This window comes from Aquila chrysaetos, chromosome 2 (assembly GCF_900496995.4).
Source record: "Aquila chrysaetos chrysaetos chromosome 2, bAquChr1.4, whole genome shotgun sequence".
Classification (NCBI taxonomy): Eukaryota; Metazoa; Chordata; class Aves; order Accipitriformes; family Accipitridae; genus Aquila; species Aquila chrysaetos.
Window position 1 is genome coordinate 37,314,711 of NC_044005.1, and position 24,306 is coordinate 37,339,016.

Genomic DNA, 24,306 nt, shown 5'->3' on the forward strand with positions numbered 1-24,306 from the left:
CAAGACAGCTCTATACTCTTTACATTAAAACTATGCTGAGGGGATGCACCTGAGCTTTCACCCCAGGTGTAACAGCTTGTCCACCCGAAGGCACTTCAGCAGTTAGGTAGCATGGACAGCTGGCAAATTTGATTCTGAAGGCTTCTCTGAAGACTTCTGTAAGTGTAGAGACAGCCATGCTGCCCTTGATGCAGCCAGAAGGCAAAACACTCTTTGAGGGATTTCAATCATCCCCAGCCAGGCCTACCCCCTATTTCTTTCTTTCATGTGAAAAGAAGAGCATGATGGCTAGCTGCAGGGGCAGATGAATATCTGTTAATATCTCTTCTAGACTGAGACTGCTAGTGTGATCAAAAAGCTGATGTGTGTTGTAGTTTAACCCCAGCTGGCAACTAAGCCCCACACAGCTGCTCACTTACTCCCTGTCGAGATAGGGGAGAGAATGAGAAAAGTGAGAAAACTGGTGGGTTGAGATAAAGACAGTTCAATAGGTAAAGCAAAAGCTGCACATGCAAGCAAAGCAAAACATGGAATTCTTTCACCACTTCCCATGGGCAGGCAGGTGTTCAGCCATCTCCAGGAAAGCAGGGCTCCATCACACATAACGGTTACTTGGGAAGACAAACGGCATCCTTCTGAACGTCTCCACCTTCCTCCTTCTTCCCCCAGCTTTATATGCTGTGCATGATGTCATATGGTCTGGAATATCCCTTGGGTCAGCTGGGGTCAGCTGTCCCAGCTGTGTCCCCTCCCAGGTTCTCGTGCACCCCCAAACTACTTGCTGGTGGGGTGGGGTGAGAAGCAGAAAAGGCCTTGGCTCTGTGTAAGCGCTGCTCAGCAGTAATGAAAACATCCCTGTGTTATCAACACTGGTTCCAGCACAAATCCAAAACATAGCCCCATACCAGCTACTGTGAAGAAAATTAACTCTACCTCAGCCAAAACCAGCACAACATGGTACTGTATCAACTGCTGGAACATGCTGCTAAAAATAAGAGCAGTTAAGACTAGTTGCTCAGTCTTTATTTACAGCAGCAGTTTGTCTCATGAGCCCTTTAGCAAAGCCAGGTGCTGTATTAGGAGTGCCAGATACCCACAAGAAGTATATTTAGGGGGTCCTGCAGGTATACAAAATTAATCTTTACATCTCCTTTTCCTGAGGATGAGGAGTCCTGTTCTCTGAAGTTCTTTTTCCTATTTTTCTGTCACTAAACTTTTGAGGACAGTCCTCTATATTTTATCTTATCGCACTGAGAACAAGGAGAAAAAAGACAAAGAACTCCTGACCTGTTGCTTCCAAAATATGAGTGGCTGCTGAATGTCTTGTCTGCTTCAATTCTCTGGAGAGAGATGTGGTAGTCTCTTGTGGGAGTGCACTGTCAGTGTAACCTGTCTGATCTTATCCAGGCCTGCTGTACCAAACGTCCTGCGGTTCTGGTCTCGAACTCTCTTCTTGCCTCCCAGGAGCACCAAGAACAGCGAGAACTACAAAAACCAAAGAAAGTTCCCACCTGGAGAAATCTATTTATTGTACTTGCAGGAAGAATGAGATACTCCGGAATTAGAAAGCCAATCAGTTATATGAACAGATATATCTATATATGGATATATGTAGGTCTTATCAGAAGTTTAAAAAAGAACTGCTGCTGATGTGGGGGAAGACAGCCTTAGCAGCCCATTCCAATGACCTTGTCTGAGCCCAAGCCAAACTTTCATGCTAATTTATTGCATGCATTTGTGTAGTTTATATCAGTGTATTATCTGAATCGGGGATGATACATGCCTTAGAATAATAATGGGAAGCCATATGCCTTGTGTTAAACCACAGGTTAAGTCCACCCACTTGTTGCCTGGGGAGCGTGAACACGGTAGGACAGAAGAAAAGGCTATAGCTGAGGTAAGTTAGGCCTGTGCTTGCCCAAAGAGACAACTGTCAAAGAAAAACTAAACAGGAAGAGCACGGAAAATGGCCACACTTCACAGGGCAAATACTCCGTAGGTGAAGCCTGTGGGAAATATGCTGTTCCCTGGAGACTCATCGGTGGGACACGTAAGCATACCAACTAATGCATGCCACTTCTAGCGTTATTGGATACTCGGCCAACCTTTTTGCATAAATAATCTTTGAGTTTAATGCTATTGCAGAGAGTGCAACGTTTTCTTACCATAGCACAGTCTTCTCAGAGCCCATGCAAATACAGTACCTTAAGTTTTCAACTGGTCATCTGCATCAAACCTATGTTCAGGAGGTGTAGTAGTTTAACCTGAAGATATTGATAACCTATGGAGATAAAGACTGAGATAACCGTAGCAAGATCTGCATCTTAATGACAACAGTGCACTTTTTACTGATACTGCCATGATTTTGTAGTGAAGTCCATAGTATGCCAATTAGCTGATTTTCAACATAAATTCATTTTGGAAAGGATTGCTAAGATTATAGAAGAGAGCATCTTAATATACTCACAAGGAGAGTTCTAGCTCTTATGTCTCATCTTTTCCAAGAGAGAAAGAACAGGTGCACAAAGGTGTATGAATATTTAAGCGGAGTTATGACAAGAGGAAGAGAACTCATTAGAGAAAAGTGTTAGGCAAGCAAAAGCCTTGAAGATAAAATCTTCCATAGGAAATCCATAAAATTAGGCAAGTATCACAGAAAAACTTGGCTTTTCAAATTTACACAAATCCCAGGAAACCCAGCCATCATTTGTCCTTACTTTTTCAACTCCTTTCAAATTCAAGAACTGCTAGCCTAGGCAACACATACAAGAGCTAAACTCAGTGCTGTCTAGATGCTGTGTCAGTCTCCCTTGATGACTCCACTCACAAAATGCGTATGGAGAGACCATTTCAGTGTTATTGTAAAATTAGGGTAGAATGCCTCTGGCAATACCCTTCCCACCAAAACTATGCATACCAAATACACAAAGCAAACAATAGGAAAATAATGCCATAGAACAGTATTTCCACAAGAAGAGAGCAAATTTTTAAGTGGAAAAAAAAAAAGTTCTAAATACAGAATACCTGCCTATAAATCAAAATTGTTCATGCGCTTTAGCATTCTAGAAATTCATACACACTTGTGAGTATTCCAGTTTGCTGGGGTTTTTTAAAGCATAATAGATAAGGTACTGCAGATTCAATTGCACGCAGTGAACTATTTCACATAGACTTAAACGACAGGGAGCCTTTTATTCTAACTACTGCACCTGGATTCCTGCCAATCTCTCAATGAAACGTGTAATTGGATAACTGTAGGTTATAGCATTAGTAGTATTCAAGCGCCTCTATTCTATTTAAAAAGGAAACAGTTTTCCTGACCTTTAAATCTCACTACAAATAAAAGAGCAATTATTTCTCAATAAATACATCTGTTGAAAATTAAAAAAGAAAAAAAAATCAGTTATTATTTTTCCTAGATTTCAAAAACCTTCCTAATTTAACAACTTCCCAAGCATCTGCCAAGCCACCTTGTCTTCTGTGTCTATGCTTCAAACAGTGAGATTCCCAGACGTAAGGCTCTTTTTTTGTAACTGGGGGAGGAAGCACTCTTGGAAGTGTAAATAAACAGTGTAGCAGATTTTGCACCTAAAAAGCAAGAGGAAGAGAGAACCCATTTAAAGCTGTGGTTACAAAGCCTTTCTAAGAAGCATCACAAAGAGAAGAGATGCTTTCTCATATTATTTGCTGAAATTTTATCTAGAAAATAGGGGGGTTTAATAAAATATATAAATTCTTATCATTATTGAAATTACAGAAATTGAGCTGCAAACAACAGCCTCTCACCTATCCCTCCCTGATTTGAAGGTAAAATTGCACCCTTCCTAGCACAGGAATTACTGGCATACTTTTTTGCACTTCTAGACTAGTCCTTGCTACTCTGATGACATGTTTAAGCAGCCCTTTCCTCTCTGATCTATGCAGCAGATAATTTTTGCACAGCCTGTTTTCACTCTGTGCACAGCATGTCCACTGACTCTGCAGGAGTTCTGCTCGGGAAGTGAGAGGGAAAGCATGCACTACAGATCCGCAAAGTAGATACCAGCCATCATCTGGCTTGGAAAAAAAGCCATCATCTGGCTTGGAAAAAAGCATTTGGCTGAGAATTTTTGTGGGGTGTTTTCCTCTTCTCTCTCTTTTTTTTTTTTTTTTTTTTGATGAACCTGGAAGTTTTTTCACCCCTTGATAGAATTACTTCAATTTAAACTTGAATTCTGGACACATAAGAATAACTTCACTCCTTTTATCATTGTTGTCTATAGTCAACAAACTTTTTCTTTTTTTTTTAAAATCGGGATATTTATTCTGTCACTTCTGTTTGAAATGGAAAAGACCCTCAAGTGCTCTAAATCTGCATAATAACTGTAAAGCTGGACTGAACTTCTTGTATCATTACAGTACACTGAAATCAATGCTATAGTTCTTCAAATCATCCTACTCAAATATAAGTATTTATGGTATATATTAAATTAATACATTTAATTTATTATACTTATATCATTAAAATGATTGAATCACCCTTATTTTCCTCTTTTGGACAAAAATACTACGGAGTTTGTAATTTAAAAGGGCAAAGCATGCAGCATCAAAACAGCCACTAGAGTAAATCAGTATCAACAGCTGTGAGTGCTGGCCACCACAAACAGCAGCACTATATGTATATTACTGAGGAGTCTCAGTGACAATGGCAGAATGGTTTGGTCATATATTGCTCAGCAAATAGATGCAAGCACATCAAAATCTTCTCTTCATAGGTATGTTGCTTTCACCAATATTAAATTTTTGGAACAAAATTATCTATCTTGCGCTGTAAAATCATAGTGGGAAATAAGATAAGGAGCACAAACCAGCACAAACCTACATGCACACATGTTTTATATTGAGGAATAAGAAATTACATCTCAAAACCCAAAAGTCAGAAGGATAACTTTAAAAATCAGTGTCCTGTGCTCTGCTGTGTTGTGGCACGAAGGGAGCTAGGAAAGACTGTAAAGAGGCTAGCTGTCAGAATCTTTTACCAAATATAACTTACGCTGAATGAAGGTGTGTATTCTGGAAAACCTGTTCCCAAATCCTGAGTTAGTTGCAAATGAAAATTCATTTTAATATCTTAATCATCACTGCTGCATCACTCCCCGAGGAGAAGCCGCCACATTCCAGTGCAGCTGGAATTCCAGTGGCGAGCCCGACGGAGGGGTTATTGCAGGTCACAACAGAGAGACACTAGAAAAACAAAGAAAAACCCATGAATCCTCCCAGGCTCCACTTTCCTTTTACCCTGATATTGGTGATGTTTCAGCAAATGACCCTGTCACTACATTTTATGTAATATCTCTGTTATTCTATACCTCATACCAGTAACTGTTTTACCAAATAATTTTATTTCCTACAGTTTTATTTAAAACTGAAAATAAATAAAGAAAGGAGGACTTGAATTGGTATTTCACCTGTAACGTCAAGCAAGAAATAAAATCTTCCCAAAGAACCTGTCACTTACATAATGCAGTAGAAACCAAGCACAGATAAATATTAGGTCATTAATTTTTGACAGTCTCTGAGTTTGGGTACCAACCCTATGTGCCTTTGGAATAGCATTTCATGAGCGCTAGGTCCCTGTGGTTTGCAGTGACTACAAGTGGTGGAGGGTGCTCGGCACTTCCCAAGACCTGAAGTGAAGTAACAGAGTTCCTGTTGGAATACACACTTCAAGTTAATAGTAATTCAAACCTACGTGCTTATCCCTGAAATGCCAGATGTGAATAAAAGTTGTACTCATGGCTTCAGGAATGTTGTAAGGCTTAGTCAGTGACAGGCTCTTCTTGAGGGTGCTAGGAAAAGCTTTTTCATAACAGTAAGAGATTGAAGATAAAATACACCGGAAAAGTAAGAATTCATTAGTATTTCTCTTAATATATGTTGTAGATATTCTACATGCAAACTTGAAACAGAACTTAGATTTCTTCATAAACTATCTGAGCACTTTAACACTGGTTTTGAGAAGGACTCCATAAAACACAAGTTCCATCTGAAAATAACTGGGCTGTGGAAACATTACAGCCAGTGGACAGTGCTGCATGAATATCATACAGGCACAGAAAATACTCTTGAAAAAACTTGTCAGTATTGCTTTGATTATATTTATGGTAAAGAAATTATGACATAGGCTTAAAATTTTTAAAGAAGAAAAGAAATACATCTAGGTGAGATTTGCAAAGCTCCATGAAATGTGCTTACAGCAATCCTATGCAGAGCAATGGGACTGCGCAGAACACCCAGTATCCATGGGTTTGTTACTGCATTGCAGAACAAGTAAAAATATCAGAAAACAATAAATAGCACTTGCTTTTCACAAATATAATGTCCCACTGACATTTTTAATTAAAAGAAAGTAGGTTAGATTCTGATCTCTGTTATATCCACACAATTACCGCTTTCTCAGGAATGTACATCCACTCAGACTGGCAACTCTGTAAATGAGATTAAAATCTGGGCCAATGTGTGCATTAATGTAAACATTCAGTTTAGTTCAAGTAAGCCCTACGCCATAACACAGCCATTGTATAGTTAACATTCTATCCACACATCTTCTCTTATTGAATGTTAAACAGCTAGTATAGTATCTGAGAAAGAATTTGTCCTTTTAGTTTGTCTCAAATGAGAGCTTGTCAATGGGATAATCTAGAGTTTTCTTTGCTAGAATATCTCTCCCCCCTCAAAAAAAGCTTTTAAAGAGAGAACCACATTTTTTTTAATGTTTTTTTATTCCGAGACTACAGTGCATGAAATGAAAAACTAACCATCAGCTCAGTAAATAAGTAGAATATTCAGAAAAAAATAGCAGTTAAAGAGTAGACAAGCAAAAACTTGTAATGAAGTTTTATTATTATCTCAAACACAAAACAGCTGTATTGCCCTCTCCCCAGCTAGCCATTACTGTAAGGTTTCACAATCCAGTAACTGCTAGGGCAAACTTCTGAACTTCACTTCTCTCCACATCAAGCCTCCACAAGGGACTGCGATCTTTCATCACTTAGTTACGTTTCTTAACTAGAGGATAAGACTGTTCGCTACATGATTACACTCTTCACAGGATCAAGAATCGGACACAGCTGAGCAGACTGGTGCCGATGTTCTGATCCAGCAGAGGACTTGTGCAAGCCTTTACCTTCAACCAAACCAGCAGTCCAGCAGACAGCCCCGGGGCAGAAAACTGAGTACGTATTTGGGTCCTTCACTGAGTCAGGGCTCAGCAGTCAGACAGGCTGCAAGCTCCAGCAAACTGCACTGGGATAACAGAGGCCAGGTTTTAGCTAACTTCATGAAAAAAGTAGATTGTGTGTAAAGGAATAAAAATAAAACTATTATATACATTTCACATCCACTCTAATAAAGTCTCATCAGTAGAAACTGAACTTTGCAAGTTTTATTTTACATTTTTCATGAACAAAGACACGCACATCTATCAGACACACAGCTACACAAATGTCTATGTACATTTATGTATTAGATAGAACACCCCCAGCAAACTTAATAGAAATGCAAGAGTTTATTTTGAAATCAAACTGCAACAATATATGATAATGACAATAATAATTATCTCTTAAGAATAAATCAGCTCACGGAACAGTTTTCAGTGATGATAACTCATTCCTTTCAGGTTGTCTGAAATGATACTGTATCAGTATAATATCACTGATGGAGGTTTAACCACACTTTCAGAAAAACAGTTGTGCAAAGAAGCATATAATCACTCTCCCCTCAACTTTCAATCTTCATATCATCTGTAAAAAAGAAAAGAATCACATGCTGAACTGCTGCAAGCACAATATTATTTGCAAGAGGAAAAAACAAGTTTGTGATACAACTTCTACTTAATACAGCTCCTAAAAAAAAGAGCTGGAACTAATAACCAATTGGCTCATACAACTGAGAAATAACAGCCTTTTCATACCTGTATGTGGGTAAGTCTGGCTTCTGTTTATCTCAGTAAACATCACCTATATTTACATGCATATGACCCTGATGTAGATTACTGCTTCTTTCAAGAAACAGGAATTACTTACCTCTGAAGGCACATGAGAATTTCCTTCAGATATATATATACAAGTATATATATGAATTATGTTAATAATTATGCTTTCCTTAAAATATATGTAATTTAATGTATTACAGTAAATCTTTATCACAGACTACAGTACCATAATGACTGAAAAACAGAAATTCTGCTAAACCAGTTTCACACACAGTTTTGTTTGCTTACATAGCACTACACAGAGTTTAAACCACATGTAGCAGGCCAGAAACCCAAACAATTTACAGAAAATTATGCATACATGTTTAAATGTCCTTTAGAATTAAGACCATAACAAAACTCAACTATGTAAATATTTCTTAAAAATAAAAATAACACCTGACGCTTCTCACACCTTCATCTGCAGATGTATTTGCCTTAAACTGGACTCCACTGGGATCGCCATTCCTCAGTACAATTAGCACATCTAATCATGTCCAAACTAACAACAAGCTTACCTATAGAATACATTAGGCAACTTTACAAATCTGGTAAACATCACAACCTTTTGCTTATGGCCAGGAATAATTGCTTAAGACAGAACTGAGTCACCTTTACAGGAAACAAATTAATTCCATGGAAGGGTATCAGGGTTTTCTGGTTTTTGCTGTACACTATCTCATAAGCAGTACAGTGACAAAAATAATAAGAATGGACTGCTGTCTATTTAAATGTTAATTTTGGATGTATGTTTTAACATTAGAGTAATATTAATGGAATACAATAAATCTGAATATAATTAATTTAAACTTAAACTTATAGATAACTGCAAAATATTTAGCACTAACGTGAAAACAATTACAAACCTCTGAAGTGGGTTTTATTTTGCACTTACACTTATTGTGCCTAAAGATTACCTGTTCACACCATTTTTAAAAATCAGACACTGACACAAAGACTCAAAGCCTGATGAGGTTATGATATCTGTAATTATAGCCTTGGTTTTGTTTTTAGTAAAAATGAAAAGATTTAGAGACTTTGATAATTCAGAACACTTCCCCCACCCCCCCCCCCCCCCCCAAAAAAAATATTTGGTAAGCAAAATGACCATAAACCCAAGATGTTTATTAACCATACAGACTTGAGGTCTATATGGTTGAACATTACTCAGCCACTACTGAAAACAGACAATTGAAACACCCCATTGCATTGCTCTGACACAACGCATGATTATGACTCAAAGATACTTAATTATTATGTGTAAATGTTAACACATTCACTTTGAAGACTTTTACCATAAGATGTCCCATATGGAAATTTACTTAATAGCTGAAATCCCCTTTCCCTCTTGTGCAATAAAATTATCTCATAGTGACTATGTCTACCACAACAGGTATAAACGGTTACCTGCTCACTTCACTACACAGCGGCTACAGTGCCTGGTGTTTTGCTTGATTTAACACGTCGCATCTTAAAATACACTAATAAAGACAGATGGTAGTTGGGGCTGAGTCACACTTGACTCTGACTGCACTACATCTATTCAGACTAAAGGAGAACTTTAATTCATGTGAAGGCAGCAAGTTAAACTTGAGTTTTTCTCACTGTTGGTTGCTGAAGAAGACTGGCGGTGTAGTATGTAGTCATGTTACTCCTGCATGAGATCAGGTTGCCCCTGGCAGAGGTGGTTCTCTCTGGTGTTCCCTACCACCACCACTGCCACCCCGCTCTCCTCTGGGGCAGACCACTTCCTTCTTCTCTTGCTCCACTCTTCTGATGCTTGCATCTATGTGAAGAGCAAAGCTGGCATGGGAAGTTAGCTGAAAACTAACCTACCAAAAAAAAAAAAAACCAAACCCAACCTTTTCCACAGCTGTTGTATTTCTGTTTTCTTCCTATTGCAGCTATGGCCTAAATCTCATAATGGGTAAATATTGCAGGTGAGTCTGGATACCAAGTTTGAATGGCAGTGTAAAAACAGCAATAACAAGACTTCTTGCTTTCTGATAGGTGGAATCACTTCAAAAAAATATTAACGTTCCTTTCACTGTAGAAAAGTTAAGTACAAGCAATCAGAGAAACAGTTGCGATCATAATTAAGAAATGATAACATAGTAAAGAGGTATTAGAATGTTCTTCCGAATTACCAATGACTGTGAAAAAATGTTTCTCTAAATTCGGAACAGATTACCAGTATAACAAAGATCTATCTTGACAAACCTAGCAAAATTTATTGATTTCTAATACAATTAAACTATAGCACTTTAATCACAAACAACTTCATACTGTCACAACTGTTATGAAAGAAATGAAAGAGGTAGATGTACCTGCCTAAAATCTAGCTTATTTGAACAGTTTGCTTTCCAGAAAGAGACATGGTTTTAGGCTAAAATTGCATTTAAGTAAAGGACATAAAGAAGAGAGACATTTCCAAAATCTTTTTATAATACCAGATAGAGTGAATTTAATTTTTTGCTGGTTAAAGTCTATTCCTTCTTTTACTGAACTGAAAGTAATTTCTAGAAATTATGCATTATTTGTTCATTTTGGTATCTTCTATGTGTAAATTTGAACTCCCTGAAAGCAATTTATTATTTTTAATATAGCTAGGTCATGTTTGTTTCTATACTACCGAGTTTACCTTATTAAAAACATTCAAGAAACACTTGGATTTTTGTGTGAATTGTTATACTAACTACTGGGAGAATATTTTCTCTCCACAGAACAGTGAACATGACTTTCTGCTACCAAAAAGATAATCCGTATGTGTTGTCAACAGTATTTTCCAGTTGACAGAATTAATCAACATCAATATTATATTTCATAAGAGTCCTAGTCTTATAGTCAATTATGTCAGGGCAAGAATTTTAATAAACATTCTGTTATTTTGTGTGTATTATTTCTGCCACAGCTTTATGTTTTATAAAAGTACATCCTTGCCCCACCATAATAATCAGTGTGTATTGGTGCATACCTTTGGTGAGAACCTGCTTGGTCTTTTTTCATCATAATCAAAAGCCTATTCTAAAGGGTTCTTAAGAGTCTCACCTCCTTTGGTTTGCAGTGGTATGCTGAGAATGTCAGCCTCTGTGGATGGTTCATTGTTCATGCTGATGCAATATAATGGTTCACCCAAGAAAGAAGGTTTCTTCAACCTTTTTGTGTTGAGTGCTCTTGACATAAAGTAACCTTCAGTAATACTCTTATCTGCCATCTTCTGTAAACCTTCTAGGTCATCAGATTCCTCTGTTTGGGCCAGTGAATCCTTTGATAAGTGACTATCAGCCAATGCTTTGCTGATATAGTAGCCAGGGATTTCACTCTCTGCATTAACACATACGCTTTTGTCTTCAAGTCCAGCCTTTTCCTGAGCCGTTAACATCCCTACAATATGGTCTTCAAATAACATTTTGGAAAGAGTAGATGTGGAGTGAAGAGTGGAGTCTTGACTTGTGTAACAAGGGGGACTTAATCCAAAAGAAAGAGATTCCTGAGACTTTGGCATGGTAACGTTGCTTATTGTTCTCTGAGGCTGCATACATTCTTCCAGAAGGGTCTTAAGCTGCTCTTCAGAGAGGCCCGTTTGTTCTTCAGTCTGAAAAAAAAAAGGGGCAAGAATTTCTTCTGTCAAAATATAATTAATGAAAAGCAGCGCCATAAAACAGTTTGAGAGATACAAAAGCACTGGCAGAACTCTTAAACAGATATCCATGTTTTTCAATTCAAACTGAATTTAAATATACATTTACATAATTACATCATTTATGTAACATCTTCACTAGGTTCTAGATAGATTAGATGCTGAAAGTTAGGAAAGAAGTCTGATGTCCACAAGGCACTGAGAGGCCTTTGATTTTGCTTAGTCTTCCACTAGATATCACTGCTTTTTAATTGCCAAAGCACATACTTCTTCATATATCTTGGTTTGTTGTGTATACATACAGACACACACACACTTTAAGATTTTAGTTACTGAAAGCAAAACAGCACATTGCTAAAAGACTTTCAGCTGTTGGGGCGATGCAACTGGGGTCAAAAATGGTTTTGGACAGCACCAGCCCACAAAGATTGTCACATATTGACTGAAGTATTCCCAGCCACTCACGGCAGAAATGCAACGTACCCTCTCTCAAACATGTGACAAAAAGCACATCAGTTACTCAACTACAGGACCTACCACATCAAGTATGTCCACGGCATATGACAGAAGAAAGCCCCATCTTTTTTACAACAGTTTTACTGCTTTCTACAAGCTGTCACTGCTTGGATAGCTCATGGATGTATCTTTTCAGTCAATTTCTCATTCAGACAGTGGCACACTCCTACCATTTTTATCATGCAGGTTTCCTTTACTGGACATTTCTTAAAATCTGATATTAAAGATAATGACTGATATTAGCTGGTAATGGTGAAGAATAGCAATGGATATTTTGCTTAGAGAGGTTTGCAATGGGGAGTCACTTCTAGCCTTTACAATTCTTAATGCTCCTTGGTAATAAAGCAGCACAATGCTACCTGACAATTTAAAGATTATAATGAAAAGTACAAGACATATTTTAGATATGCATAATACATTTGCCCATGAAATATGAGATATAGAAGATGTAATAATATATATTATAAATGTTATAGATACTATGCAACATTTAATGGAAAAAGATGCTTTCTACAATCAAAACCTTGGTTTTACCTAACCTCCAAGAGACAAAGGATCAGTTGACAATCTGATGAACTCCCTAAGGCTGCAGTGATTTATGTCAAAAAATGATTTTATTCACTGTGTAATGACTTACTACACAGAATTTACTTTACATTCTGCTAGAGCATGGAACTACTGTCATTTCAGAGGAAAGTTCAATATCGGATGTCTAGCTGATTTTTTTTTTTCCCTGAAGGTCTCTTATCCAACTACAGGAGTGATATGACCCTGTTTGATGTATACGACGTGATGAGATCGCAGCCTAAGTAGCACAGGGTTATGCCTGAAAACTGATTATTCATGTTCATGAATGGGGACAATTTTCAGTCAGGAAGAAAATAGTATTTCTTTGTAAAACTTGTTGTGGCTATTAAAAATTACAAGGTGACACTACAAAGTGAACAAGAAAGACATTTTAGTTGACTTTCAGTCACCATTCTGTATTTACATGTTCAAACATTAGTAACAGCCAACAGCTGCTACTATAGACTGATTACTTTACAGTTAAGGCACTAGTTGATGTACTTAAACTCATTTATTCAACCCACTAGGGTTTTCCTGCACAGACCAATTTCCTTCCCAAAGACACTTTGAGTTCACTTCCTACACATAGAAAAGAAGGCACCTACATTAAAGAAATTGAGATGTCAAGGGCTTTTAAACAACAACAACAACAAAAAGAGCATGAAAGACTATCATTATGTGTAGAGATCTTTATTTAGATTAATATAAAAACAGGTAATTCCATTGAGATTCAGCTAATCTTGGTATCAATCAATTTACTTTTGATAATATAACTGAAATCAAACCACAAGCTTAAGCACTTATTTAGATAACAAAGAAAAAATTATGACCTCTTCAAACTTTTCTCAGGCTTCTAAATTTTAATCCTAGTGCAGAAAGTACTCACTGATGAAAAATAAGTCAGACAAGCAAAAACAATTACTAGCAAAACACATGACAAATCAAAAGTGGATCATGGAATTTTTCAGATTTTCTCTCTCAGTCTAATCTACTAGCCCACACTGAATTCCTTACATTTCTTGAAGGAGTATTTTAACTTGCAGGACAATGTCTGTTTACAAGTAGTCATTATTAGAACGGACTCACTATAAGAAACAAGATGCATTCGCTCAGGCAGAGCACCACAGTAACATAGTTATACCACTACTGGAAGCACAGCTGCATCTAAAGTGCATCCATAGAGCAGAATACTATGCTACATAAACATAACTATATTTGTACCACAGAAGATTCTCACATCTGGAAATTCACATGGATTCCCACGTGTTTTTGAGTGTGTGGTTCTATACTAACATATTTCAAAGCTCTTGGCCAAGATCATTTGGAGCTAATTTTATGTTAATGACAGGGCAATTCACTCACTGCAGAAAGGAATTCTGCATCTGGAGTAAATGAATGACTGAGTACAAAATGAACATAGCGAGGAAGACCATATTGTCCTGCCTTTCTTTTGCCCTTTTATTCCCCCCAACTCCACCCCATTTATCTGCAGTCTACTTTTCCTTGTCCAAATTTAATTTTTTCCTTTTTTCCTTTCAGGAGAATCACATAGCTTGTACTGACAATTAGTTCATAGATTACCTTGATTATTACCAGAGGGCTAGGTGGGGAGATTTAGAGACTAAGGCAAATGGGGAGGTAAATGAGTCTAACAGCTAGAGAGTGAAAAAGTTTGGTAACTTGTGGGCTTGTTTTCCTCTAGAGTGGCAGGCCTGCAGGCAAAGCAGACAGTGTAAAACATTACTTAGTTTTGTTCGTACTTTATGTCTTCCTCCCTTTGGATTGTTTTGTAAGACATGCTTGCAAGGATGCAAAGATAAGGAAAGAGAAAGTACTTAACATACCTCTCCAAAATGTACATCTTTAAATACTAAAGGCTCACTGTTCACAATTTTCTTGTGCCAAAGTCACTTTAGGGTTAAGGAAAAATATACAGTAGAGGAGAAGATAGCTCTTAAATAGCCATCAGTCATCCACTCAGCAGCAAGAAGTTTACATTGAAATGAAAGCAGAAAGGCTGCTGTTGAAATCAGAAAACTGAGTTTAGGGAAACATGTAATACCCTAAGGAGAGACACCTCACACCAAAAAAGGCTGTGTATTTGCAACCAGATGAGCATTTTAGCTCATGGAATCACATAATACAGCAACTGTATTAGGAGTTTGCAAAGTACGCATTTGCATACACCAGAAGAAATCCTGTCACAGCTAACTGTACTAGTTAAGAGTCACAAGACTTGGAATCAGTAACACAGTCTTAGGGAGACACTAGATTCTACTTCTCCCAAGCTTTCACTGCCCTCACTGTAAATAATTTACAACGCCTATACAGAAAAAATACTTCAAGATATTTCTTTAAAAATACAAGGACATAAAATTAATGTAATTCAAAATGCAGAAACAGCCCACTAGACAAGGGAAAATGAACTATCAGGTCTGGTTCCCATTAGAAATTGGAAAACCTTTTAATTGTTCTGGCTAATTTTTAATAGGACACTGAGTCCTATTCATTTCCTAAGCTTTTTACCGTTAATGATCCAAAAAACCTAATTCCTAGGCAGGAGTTTAGGAGCCTGCTAATGACCTTTACTGTTTATGTGCGGCTAGCTTTTCACACACTTGTGGCCCTTCTCTGATTGAAGATTTCTTGTTCCTTGCTGAATTCCTCGGTGACATGGGTCTACAGAGAAAAACTTACTGCATGTGGTAGGAATGCAAACTTGTAGATAGCTGTGGACAGACCTGCTGTTACTACGGGCTTGCAAGTTCCAAGCTTTAGGCTTGTTTTCCACATCTACACAGTAACAGAAACAGACTAACACTAAAAGGCCTTACAGGATTTTAGCATGGAGATAAAGCTAATAAGTCAGGATTATTTCTAATTATAGTAAAAAATCATAAAATGACACACAGTAAATGAATAAGCACTAGAAACTCAGGACTATTTAAGGACTCATGTAGCTGGCATATCTATAAACATGCACATTTTGTTGCTTAATCTGAAAGTATTACAATCAACAGTTCATGATACTTTATTTGCTTGAAACTATTTATTTTGATGCTCTAATTTACTTACATTTTTACTGATGTGTAGGACTGCAACAGTCAATTCTAAAGTAACTGTTCTCTTCCTGATAAAAAGACTCCATTTTAAGAGTATACTGATCTATTGAGACAACATTCAGATTTTTAACATATCAGCACAGGAAGGTTTTGTAAGTTTTAGTTATTTCATGACTTACTAATAGTTTCTCAAACAGCTCTGTTTTGCTTCGAAAAGGCAATCCTTGCCTCATACCTCCACACTGCGCAACTCAACGTGCACCATCAACTCCAAGGTCTCACCTTTACGCGTCACACCCAAGCACCATGCGCTTGTCTATGAACAGTACTGGTCAGTGCTACTGTGCAATATTATTAATATGCTGCATACAAAATCAGACACATCGTGACACTGTGGAATAGCTTCTTAAAATTGCCAGAAATGCTAAAAGCCTAAAGTTCTTTTGCACTACAGAAGTCAGGATTGGTGTCCATAACTTGTAAACTAATTTAAATTATGGGAATATATCCTTATGAGACTGTTGTGGGTTAACCCCAGTAGGCAGCTAAGACCACACAGCTGCTTGCTCACCCGCCGCCTCCCCGCCCCAGTGGGACAGGGGAACAGGAGAGGAAGAGTAAAAGCAATAAAACTTGTGGATCGAGATAAAAATTGTTTAATAAGCAAAGGAGAAGGGAAAGAAGAGAGTAAGAAAACAAAACAAGTGATGCAAAGGCAATCACCCATCATCTCCCATGGGCAGACCAATGCCCAGCCAGGTCCTGAGCAAAACACGGGTAACTTTCTAGAAACCCCTCTTCTCCCTCTTCATTGCTCCGCATGATGTTACACAGCACGGAATAGCTCTTTGGTTAGTTCAGGTCATCTGCCTCCCAGCCTATTGCACATCCCCAATCTATTCAGTAGGAGGGCAGAGTGAGAAACAGAGAAGGCCCTGATGCTGTGCAAACACTGGTTAGCAACAGCTAAAACATGGGTGTGTTATCAGCATTGTTTTGGTCACAAATCCAGAACACAGCACCATACCAGCTGCTATGAAGAAAATTAACTCCATCCCAGCCAGACCCAGTACAGAGACCCATACATCCACTTTTACAAAGAAATTCTTAAGTGTCCAGCACGTCATGTTACAGCTTTTAGTGTTTGCTTGTTTGTTTTAAAAACGCTATGTTACGGGAAAGAGCTTAACGAATGTAAAAGAAAAAAGTTAATCTTTCCTCTGTAAGGCTATTTCAGAAGGGTTATGTCAGAACGTAATGAGAGAAAATGTAACTACAGTAGATCAAAAACATGCTTACAACGCAGTGAGTGAGTTTCTGGAGAGGACAGTAATGTGTATCGAGTTGATGGTGTTAAAAATTAAGACTGGAAGCTGAATAATGGATTCAGAAAGTAGGAGCTCCTTGTGCTACAATCATGATTCACCATCTGGTGGTCCTGTGCTTAAGTCTACTTTGAGTGGGTTTGGGGAGTCCTGTACTTTTTCAGGAAAGACATAAATCTTTAAGAATGAACCGGATTCCTGAGCCATAGGAGAAAAACTGCTTTTGTTCTTTTCCTCCTTCTGCTATCTTTCCTTCTCCTTTCTCTTAATTTTTCCATGGTTTCTGTTTGTGTAAGGGCAGAATGAAAAGGTCTAGTAGTCAATTTTCTGTAGCTCCTGCTGCTCAGAGCCAGGAAGGACAGAAGTGCCTAGGCAAGAAAACAGGAGCACCAGAAAAAAAAGAGGAGGAGACTAGTGGGCATCTGGTAAAATCACTGACTGAAAAGAAAATTCAACCTGTAACATCATGAGCCATCAGAACCACAACATCAAACCCATTATCAGCCTCATGGAATCATATAAATTCTCCATTAAAAAAAAAAAATTAAAAACAGTACAAAATTTCAGAAGAGAAAATGTACTTCATAAATAAATTGGAAATAAAAAACCCTATAGGATTTTTTTCCCCTTTCTCTGACTAAGAGAAATCTTAACAAAAATCAAAAGGGGACATGAGTTTATACAATTTTGCTCTTATTTAGAGTAGCAAAGTAGGTGAAAATTGTGAAGAAGAGACATTGTAATTGCAGCAGTTAATTTCTTTTTAATTTTTAAGATAGCCTACAGGTTATAAAGTAAAAATAATTATGACAAGTTCTTGCAGGCAAAACTAATTTAAACATGCATATTTTAGTCATTACAAAGAGGCATAATACTTGTTTTTATTTTATCTTTCTCAAAAACATCCAGTCAATTGCTTGTGGTTTCAATGTGCAAATAATGAAAAACTATGCTTCATCAGCTATGCCACACCCTGTAGACTTTAGAAAAAGAAAGCAACTGGTTGCCAGAGGTGACAGAAGTAGGAAAAAAAAAAGGGAAGCTAAAATATCTTTTACAATCGTTTTCTTCTCATTTGATACCATAGACACTAAGCTACATTACTTGCAGCTGTAGAGTTTGCATGGTACTACACTAGGATATAATGAAGAGGTTTCAGTGGCTGTAAGTGTGAATCTCTTCTTGGAAGCATATGGAAATAATTTTATAACTTTTAAAGATCCAAAAAGCTTTATTTCTGAATTGCTATTTCTGAAGCTTACGTTCAATTGTAGATTCATTTCATGGTAGCTTTTGATCTACAGGTTGTATAACTTTTTCTAGGTGCCTGCATATTAGCAATGAAGTTTTCACCCATGGACACCAAAATCTAAATGTGTATGTCCTCACCAAAGTTTTAAGAAGATAACTATAGGAAACAAAATTTGAAAATGTCACACAGGTTTTGAGATTCTAACACTCCTATCAGGCATGTGTTTATTAATAAAAAAATAATATTTTCAAAGTATATGCATTAGAGGAAGATCATGACTTTGAAGCTCCATTTTCATTAACTGAACCAAATATGGTATTTGTAACCTCTAGACCCTAAACAGTATTGGACTCAAACCTAAACAGTTAAAATATCAAATATAACTCATTAAAATCTGTATTTCCATTAGCATGCTGAGCTAATATAAGACTTATGCATCATGTTATAAAGGAAAGCGAAGTGAGTTTTGATTTCCTGTTACAAAACAGTAAAACTGTTACAAAAACTCCTATATTTTACTACCCAATTAACTTATGAATAGTAGCTTTCATACAACAAAGCAAAGGGTTGACAAAGGAATTTCAAAGGAAATTCTGAATATATTGTATATAATACCTAAATACAAAAGCAAATAAAGGGAACTAGAAATTATTTTAAATTAAATTAGAGATATTTTTCCTATTTAATTAATCTTTCCTAAAATACTGGTTAGTGTGAAACTATGGCTAAATCTGGTAAAGTCTGACGTTCATAAAACATAAACTATTATACATTAAATAAAAAATTATATGCAAACAAAAACAAGTTATAAAGAGTGTTTCATTAGTGGCTGCGAATTGTTACTACCTAAGTAGCTGAGTCTGCTGAGTTAAATGAATCGATAAGCCAAATTTTGATAGTCTCTTTCAGAGGTACTAAGAGATATTTTATGCATTTGAATTCTGTTTTCTTTAGTTCAATCCTGTTTCAAGTGAATTTGAGAAACCAAACAGGAGCTGGAGGAGCAAGCAATGACTTTTGATCTTCTGATGATGAATAAAAACAAATGCAAGAAGAGACCTAGTATTCTAAAATCACAGAGACTTTTCAAGCAATAGGATCAATTCACTAGCTGCAGGTAATACTTCCTTTCAACAAGAAAGCAAGTACCTTTAAACAGAAGTTGTCTGTTCGTTTTTTGGGGTTTTTTTAAACATTTCCAACATCATAATGAAATCTGGTTCTGTCCAAGAGATACCCTAAAATGTTATAATGTTATTCTATTCTCCTCCCTAACTGCAACCAGTGTTTGTAGTGTTCTCATACCTCTTGCCCTAAGATCCAAATCCTGGCTGTAATTGTATAGCATATTAGACTTTTGTATGTATTTTATAATAAAAAATTTCATTAGTTAAGTTTCAATAGTTTTTAAACACTGTTGTCTTGCTACTGAATTATACTCCAGCTTCCATCATAAGCAGCAGGGCACAAATTTTTAGTAAGCAGGAATCAACAAAGGAAGAAATTTTATTCAGTATCTTTAATAGAACAAAAGGTAAGAACTACAATTCTAAGTAAACATACACTGAACTGTGTAATTAAATGCGATAGAGTGTATTTTCCTGGCTAGGGCAGAGGTACTGACTTAATGTAATGGACATATTTAACTGAAAATCAACATATCCTAGTAGTCACTAAACAATAAGTCAACCCTTCTTTAGAGAAATAATTAAAAATCTTAAGAATTTTAAAAGCTGCATAAACATGATGTAAACCCCCCCTTGATTTAAACACTAAACTATGATAAAAGTGTCTGATTTAAATCACTTTGAATTTAAAATCCATCTACTCCAAGGTTTTCAACAGATATTTTGCAAGAATTCAGCTCTTCTAACTTCAGTTTAGTTCAACGTTTAGCTCATCTAATCTACTGCATTTGTAGACAGAAAAAACTAAGCATTGTATTATATATGAATCACTGTATAATTTTTTCTCTCATTTCTAAAATCTTTCTCAACAAATGGATTGTTGTTACATCACTTGAGTTCATACACTTTCAAGTATTCTTAGGTTAGGAAGCAAGCTGTTTTTAATTGAACACACTAAACGTGTGCGAAAACGTCAGACACAAATTCCTGAACTGGCATTTACAATTCATCATTCTGAATAAGGCTTTCATTTTCTAGCCTCTACTGAAGAAGCAGAACTTCTGTAATCTAGGCTATTTAGCATTCAAAAACAGTTTCCTAAACATCCCGTTTTGTGTTTTTAACTGTTTGTTATTAAGCATTTAACAGATTTCATTCCATAGAAATATCTTCCTTGAATATTATTGAGTTGTGGCTTTAATTTTCAGCAAAGCCAGTAGAGTAGACAAAAATGCCTTGATGTGGTTGCAGCTGTTTTCTGTTACAAAAACCCAGTTATTTTTCTTTTTTTGGTCATGTTGGCTTTTATTTTTCCAAGAAATAGATACAGTGCAGCATAATGGTACCACAGACTCTTATTATAGCAATTTTAAAACTCTGCAACAAAGTATCTTGATATTTTAAGAATGCCTGCAAGTCTATAACCTATTGGGGGAACAGAAAATACAAACAGCAATCAAACTAAGGGCACAGAGCTTTGTTTCTTCATAACGTAAGAAACTTCACTGCAAGTGCTAAAACACCAATAAAACTAACAAAACGCGCCCATCCAATAAGAGGGAAAACAGGGAAGCCACAAGCACATGATCTAGATGACCTATGTAGATAGGTGTAGTTTAGTCTCACTAAAACCAAGGACTGGGCCAAGGAGCAGTAAACCGTAAAGACACATCAAAAGCAACTATAGACAGAAGCTTAAAAAAGAACAAAATAATAGTTTTTGTATTCTAGGAGTTCAGACCGTGTTTCCTGATATTCTTTAGGGATATCTTTTAAAGTGACTCTTCTTAATTGGCCTGTGTATCAATAGCAACAGGCACCTCTGAATACTGACTTTTTCTATATAACATATATATGTATATGGTAAACCTGATCTGTGATATATATTTTGGAGACGGAAACGTTCTCTCCCGATAGCGGAAGTATGATATGAAGAAAGTTCTGCTATATGTGAAATAACAAGGTACAGAAACCCACAGTGTTCTCTAGTGAAGTCATATAGGTAGTGTACAACCACAATTACCCAAGGAAAAAAAGCATGCAGTTTCTTTTATAAATGTGGTTTTCTTACAGAGTTTTTGACTCTGCATTAAATACAGATGATAGTATTCTCTCCGTTTCACATTCATGCCACCTAAATCAAGAGCCTCAGCCAAGGGCTAATGTCAGCTGTAGCTCCCTAAGGTCCTCACAGGTGGCAGAGAGACACCAGCACCTCTGACTGTAATTCAACCCAGCTAAAATCTAAAGACAGAACACTTAGAATTTTGGTTACAAATTACTGTTTTAAAACTGAAGCCTTTCTGACAATACAATTCAAAGGATACTAAGCAAAAAGAGAATAAACAGGAAGAAGTAGAGATCAATATTACAACAGAAATTTGGTAAATCACAGAGGATTAGAAAAAGGTATGCAAGACACTACTTTTCAGAAACTTGTTTCCGAGAAATATGTCGAAGTACAGAATTGCAAAGACACCTAGTTTTAAATAACAAGACCCATAATGTATCACACTGGCTTAGCTTTCATTGTCCTACTGTTGTAGTTCATCCCACAAGATCAGTAAAAGAGCATGTACACTATTGCCATGTATTGGCAAATGCAAGCACTCAAACAGTGAGAGACAGGACACCTCTTCAAAAATACCAGGTCTAGTACATCTGAAACTGTTTGGTTTTTTTCTTGTTTTGATCTTTTAATTGTTACAGTTTTAAAGAAAGGCTTGGTTTTGTCTCTTTTTTAATAGGAGCAAAGATTCTAGTGCAATTACGGAACTGCCAAAATCTAGAGCTTTAACAGAACCAAAAATTACAGAAAAGAAAGAGAAGTTGCAATATTTGTCCTTGTGCAAATTGCAAATACGGAATCCTACCTCACAATGGCAGGACTATTAAGTCTCTTTAAAAAAAGAAAAAAATCAAGTTTCCATTAACTGCTCATGAAACTGCAATGAAGTTTCTGACTCTTCAACTCATGGCATGAATAATTACATTCACTAAGGAACATCCTGTCTAAAATCATGAAATTGTCGTTGCCTTTTAGGGAGAAATCACTGTACATGAGTATAGATAAATGAGTAAAGGGTAGAGATAGTTTTGCCACCTCTCAGTCTCTGCTTATGAGAGGTCAGAGAAAGAACTGATAAAAAATTTGATCTTCTTTTTGTGTTTGGTGGGGCTTGTTGCCACAGGCCAAGTGCAAAGTTTCTATAGGGACATCAGGTTGCAGCTGTGCTTGTCAATGTGGCCATATATTTTATGGAGTGCTGAAAAAACATTTTTAAAAAAGAAAGAGAATAATGAAGAATCTTTTTCTTTGCTAAAGAATGGAAGGGTATTTTGAAATGAGATACCTGCATCTGGCTCTTCTATTTCCATTCAAAACGAAACCCCAAAAGCCTTTAGGAAGAATGTGATGAACAATATTGCTCCAGGGAAAACATCTTATTTGGAGTTTCAAGCCTGCCTGCACCCGTTCTTGATTTTGAGGAGGGGGGGGTGGGGTCCTTTCAGTAAGTACAAGAACAGAAGTTAAACCTTGAAACATTCAAATATACTTTACCAGAAAATTTATATTTATCACGTAACAATAAAAGAGCTAAGACTGAGATAAAACAAGTGCTAATCTATTATTATTACTTGATGTTTAACAGAAGGGTTTTTTTAAAATTAGAAATGCAAAATGATATTATTAATTTTTTTGTCTAACTACAAAGGTCACTCTTCAGAAAGTCTAGTTGTTAAAGTAAAACTTAGTTTTGATTGTTTATTAAAACTCTTATAGTTTTTCCGCAGGCTTGTCGAACACATACAGTAAATGTGCAACAGTACCATATTCCTGCTGGCATATTTTTATAACCAAAATCCATGTATTTTATGTCCTTGCCAAACTAGAAACAGCATAAACATTATAAGACCAGGCAGGAGAGCCAACCTCCTTTTTCTCCTGGGGCAATGAGGAAAAACCTCACAGTTACTTTCTGCCACTAAGTTCATAATAGTTTTTAATTCTCTAGCCCTTAAGAAAAAAAAAAAAACCTTTCAGCTCCTTCTGCTGTTCTATTTCTGAGTCACAGATTCTTTCTCATGTCCCAGAACAAAGAAATCTAGAAAAGTACATGCATTCAAAGTATTGCAGTTCCTTATTGTTATTATCCTGGTTCATGTAATCAGAAGCACAGGTATCTGCATACAGATAAAAAGCAAAAAAAGCCTTTACTCACTTTACAGAGACAGTAGGTTGATTTGACTATGGAAGCTATAGGCCAATAGGTACATAACACAATGTTAACATAGTACACGTTTCCTTCCCTCCACTTACTCATTTCCTGGTAAATCCCTGCCTGGTAAACAAGAGATGGCTACGTGTTTGTAACTAGAAGCAACAATGGCATTCGACAGGTCACACAACCACACTGGGCAGGCTCCTGTACTTACTCCTCATCACCAAAGAGAATGCCACAAGCCAAGTGACAGATGTACAGGAAACCAGATAGCCCAAACAGCATATACTAAGCATAAGCATACCAGCTTTCCTGCACCAGGGTCAAAAAATAATTATGCTCATGTAGAAATCTAAAGGCTTTATAGTAAGAAGACTCACAGTTTAAAAAATAATGTCTTGAAGATATAGGAACATTTTAGTGTTTGAATTTTTCACCTGTTTTCTGCAGAACATGCTCATATATAAAATGAAACTCAAAACAGCTGTGTAAACACTGATTCTAAGAAATTTTGCTTTTCGGGAAATTAATACAATTCTAGAAACAACAAACAAATTACCAAAATGTGAAACAGTACAGCTGC

The 24,306-nt window shown here is 36.6% G+C and overlaps 1 protein-coding gene and 1 long non-coding RNA gene across 8 annotated transcripts in view; both read right to left on the reverse strand.

Annotated features, from left to right (window-relative positions):
* Positions 1-897: 897 nt before the first annotated feature.
* Positions 898-5,826, reverse strand: LOC115333935. The gene is made up of 3 exons (XR_003920962.2): positions 5,732-5,826; positions 5,033-5,223; positions 898-3,588 (listed from the first exon to the last, which is right to left on the reverse strand). It is a non-coding gene; the product is annotated as an uncharacterized LOC115333935 (long non-coding RNA).
* A 1,582-nt stretch (positions 5,827-7,408) lies between these two features.
* Positions 7,409-24,306, reverse strand: part of FSIP1 (fibrous sheath interacting protein 1) — a 94,079-nt gene continuing 77,181 nt past the window's right edge. For all 7 annotated transcript variants that reach the window (XM_030043603.1, XM_030043596.2, XM_030043563.2 and 4 more), the window contains exons 12-13: positions 11,060-11,606; positions 7,409-7,781 (exon numbers count right to left, since the gene is read on the reverse strand). In XM_030043603.1, the coding sequence (XP_029899463.1) occupies positions 7,759-7,781; positions 11,060-11,606 (570 nt within the window). In that variant the 3' untranslated portion in view covers positions 7,409-7,758. The remainder of the gene's footprint in view (positions 7,782-11,059; positions 11,607-24,306) is intronic.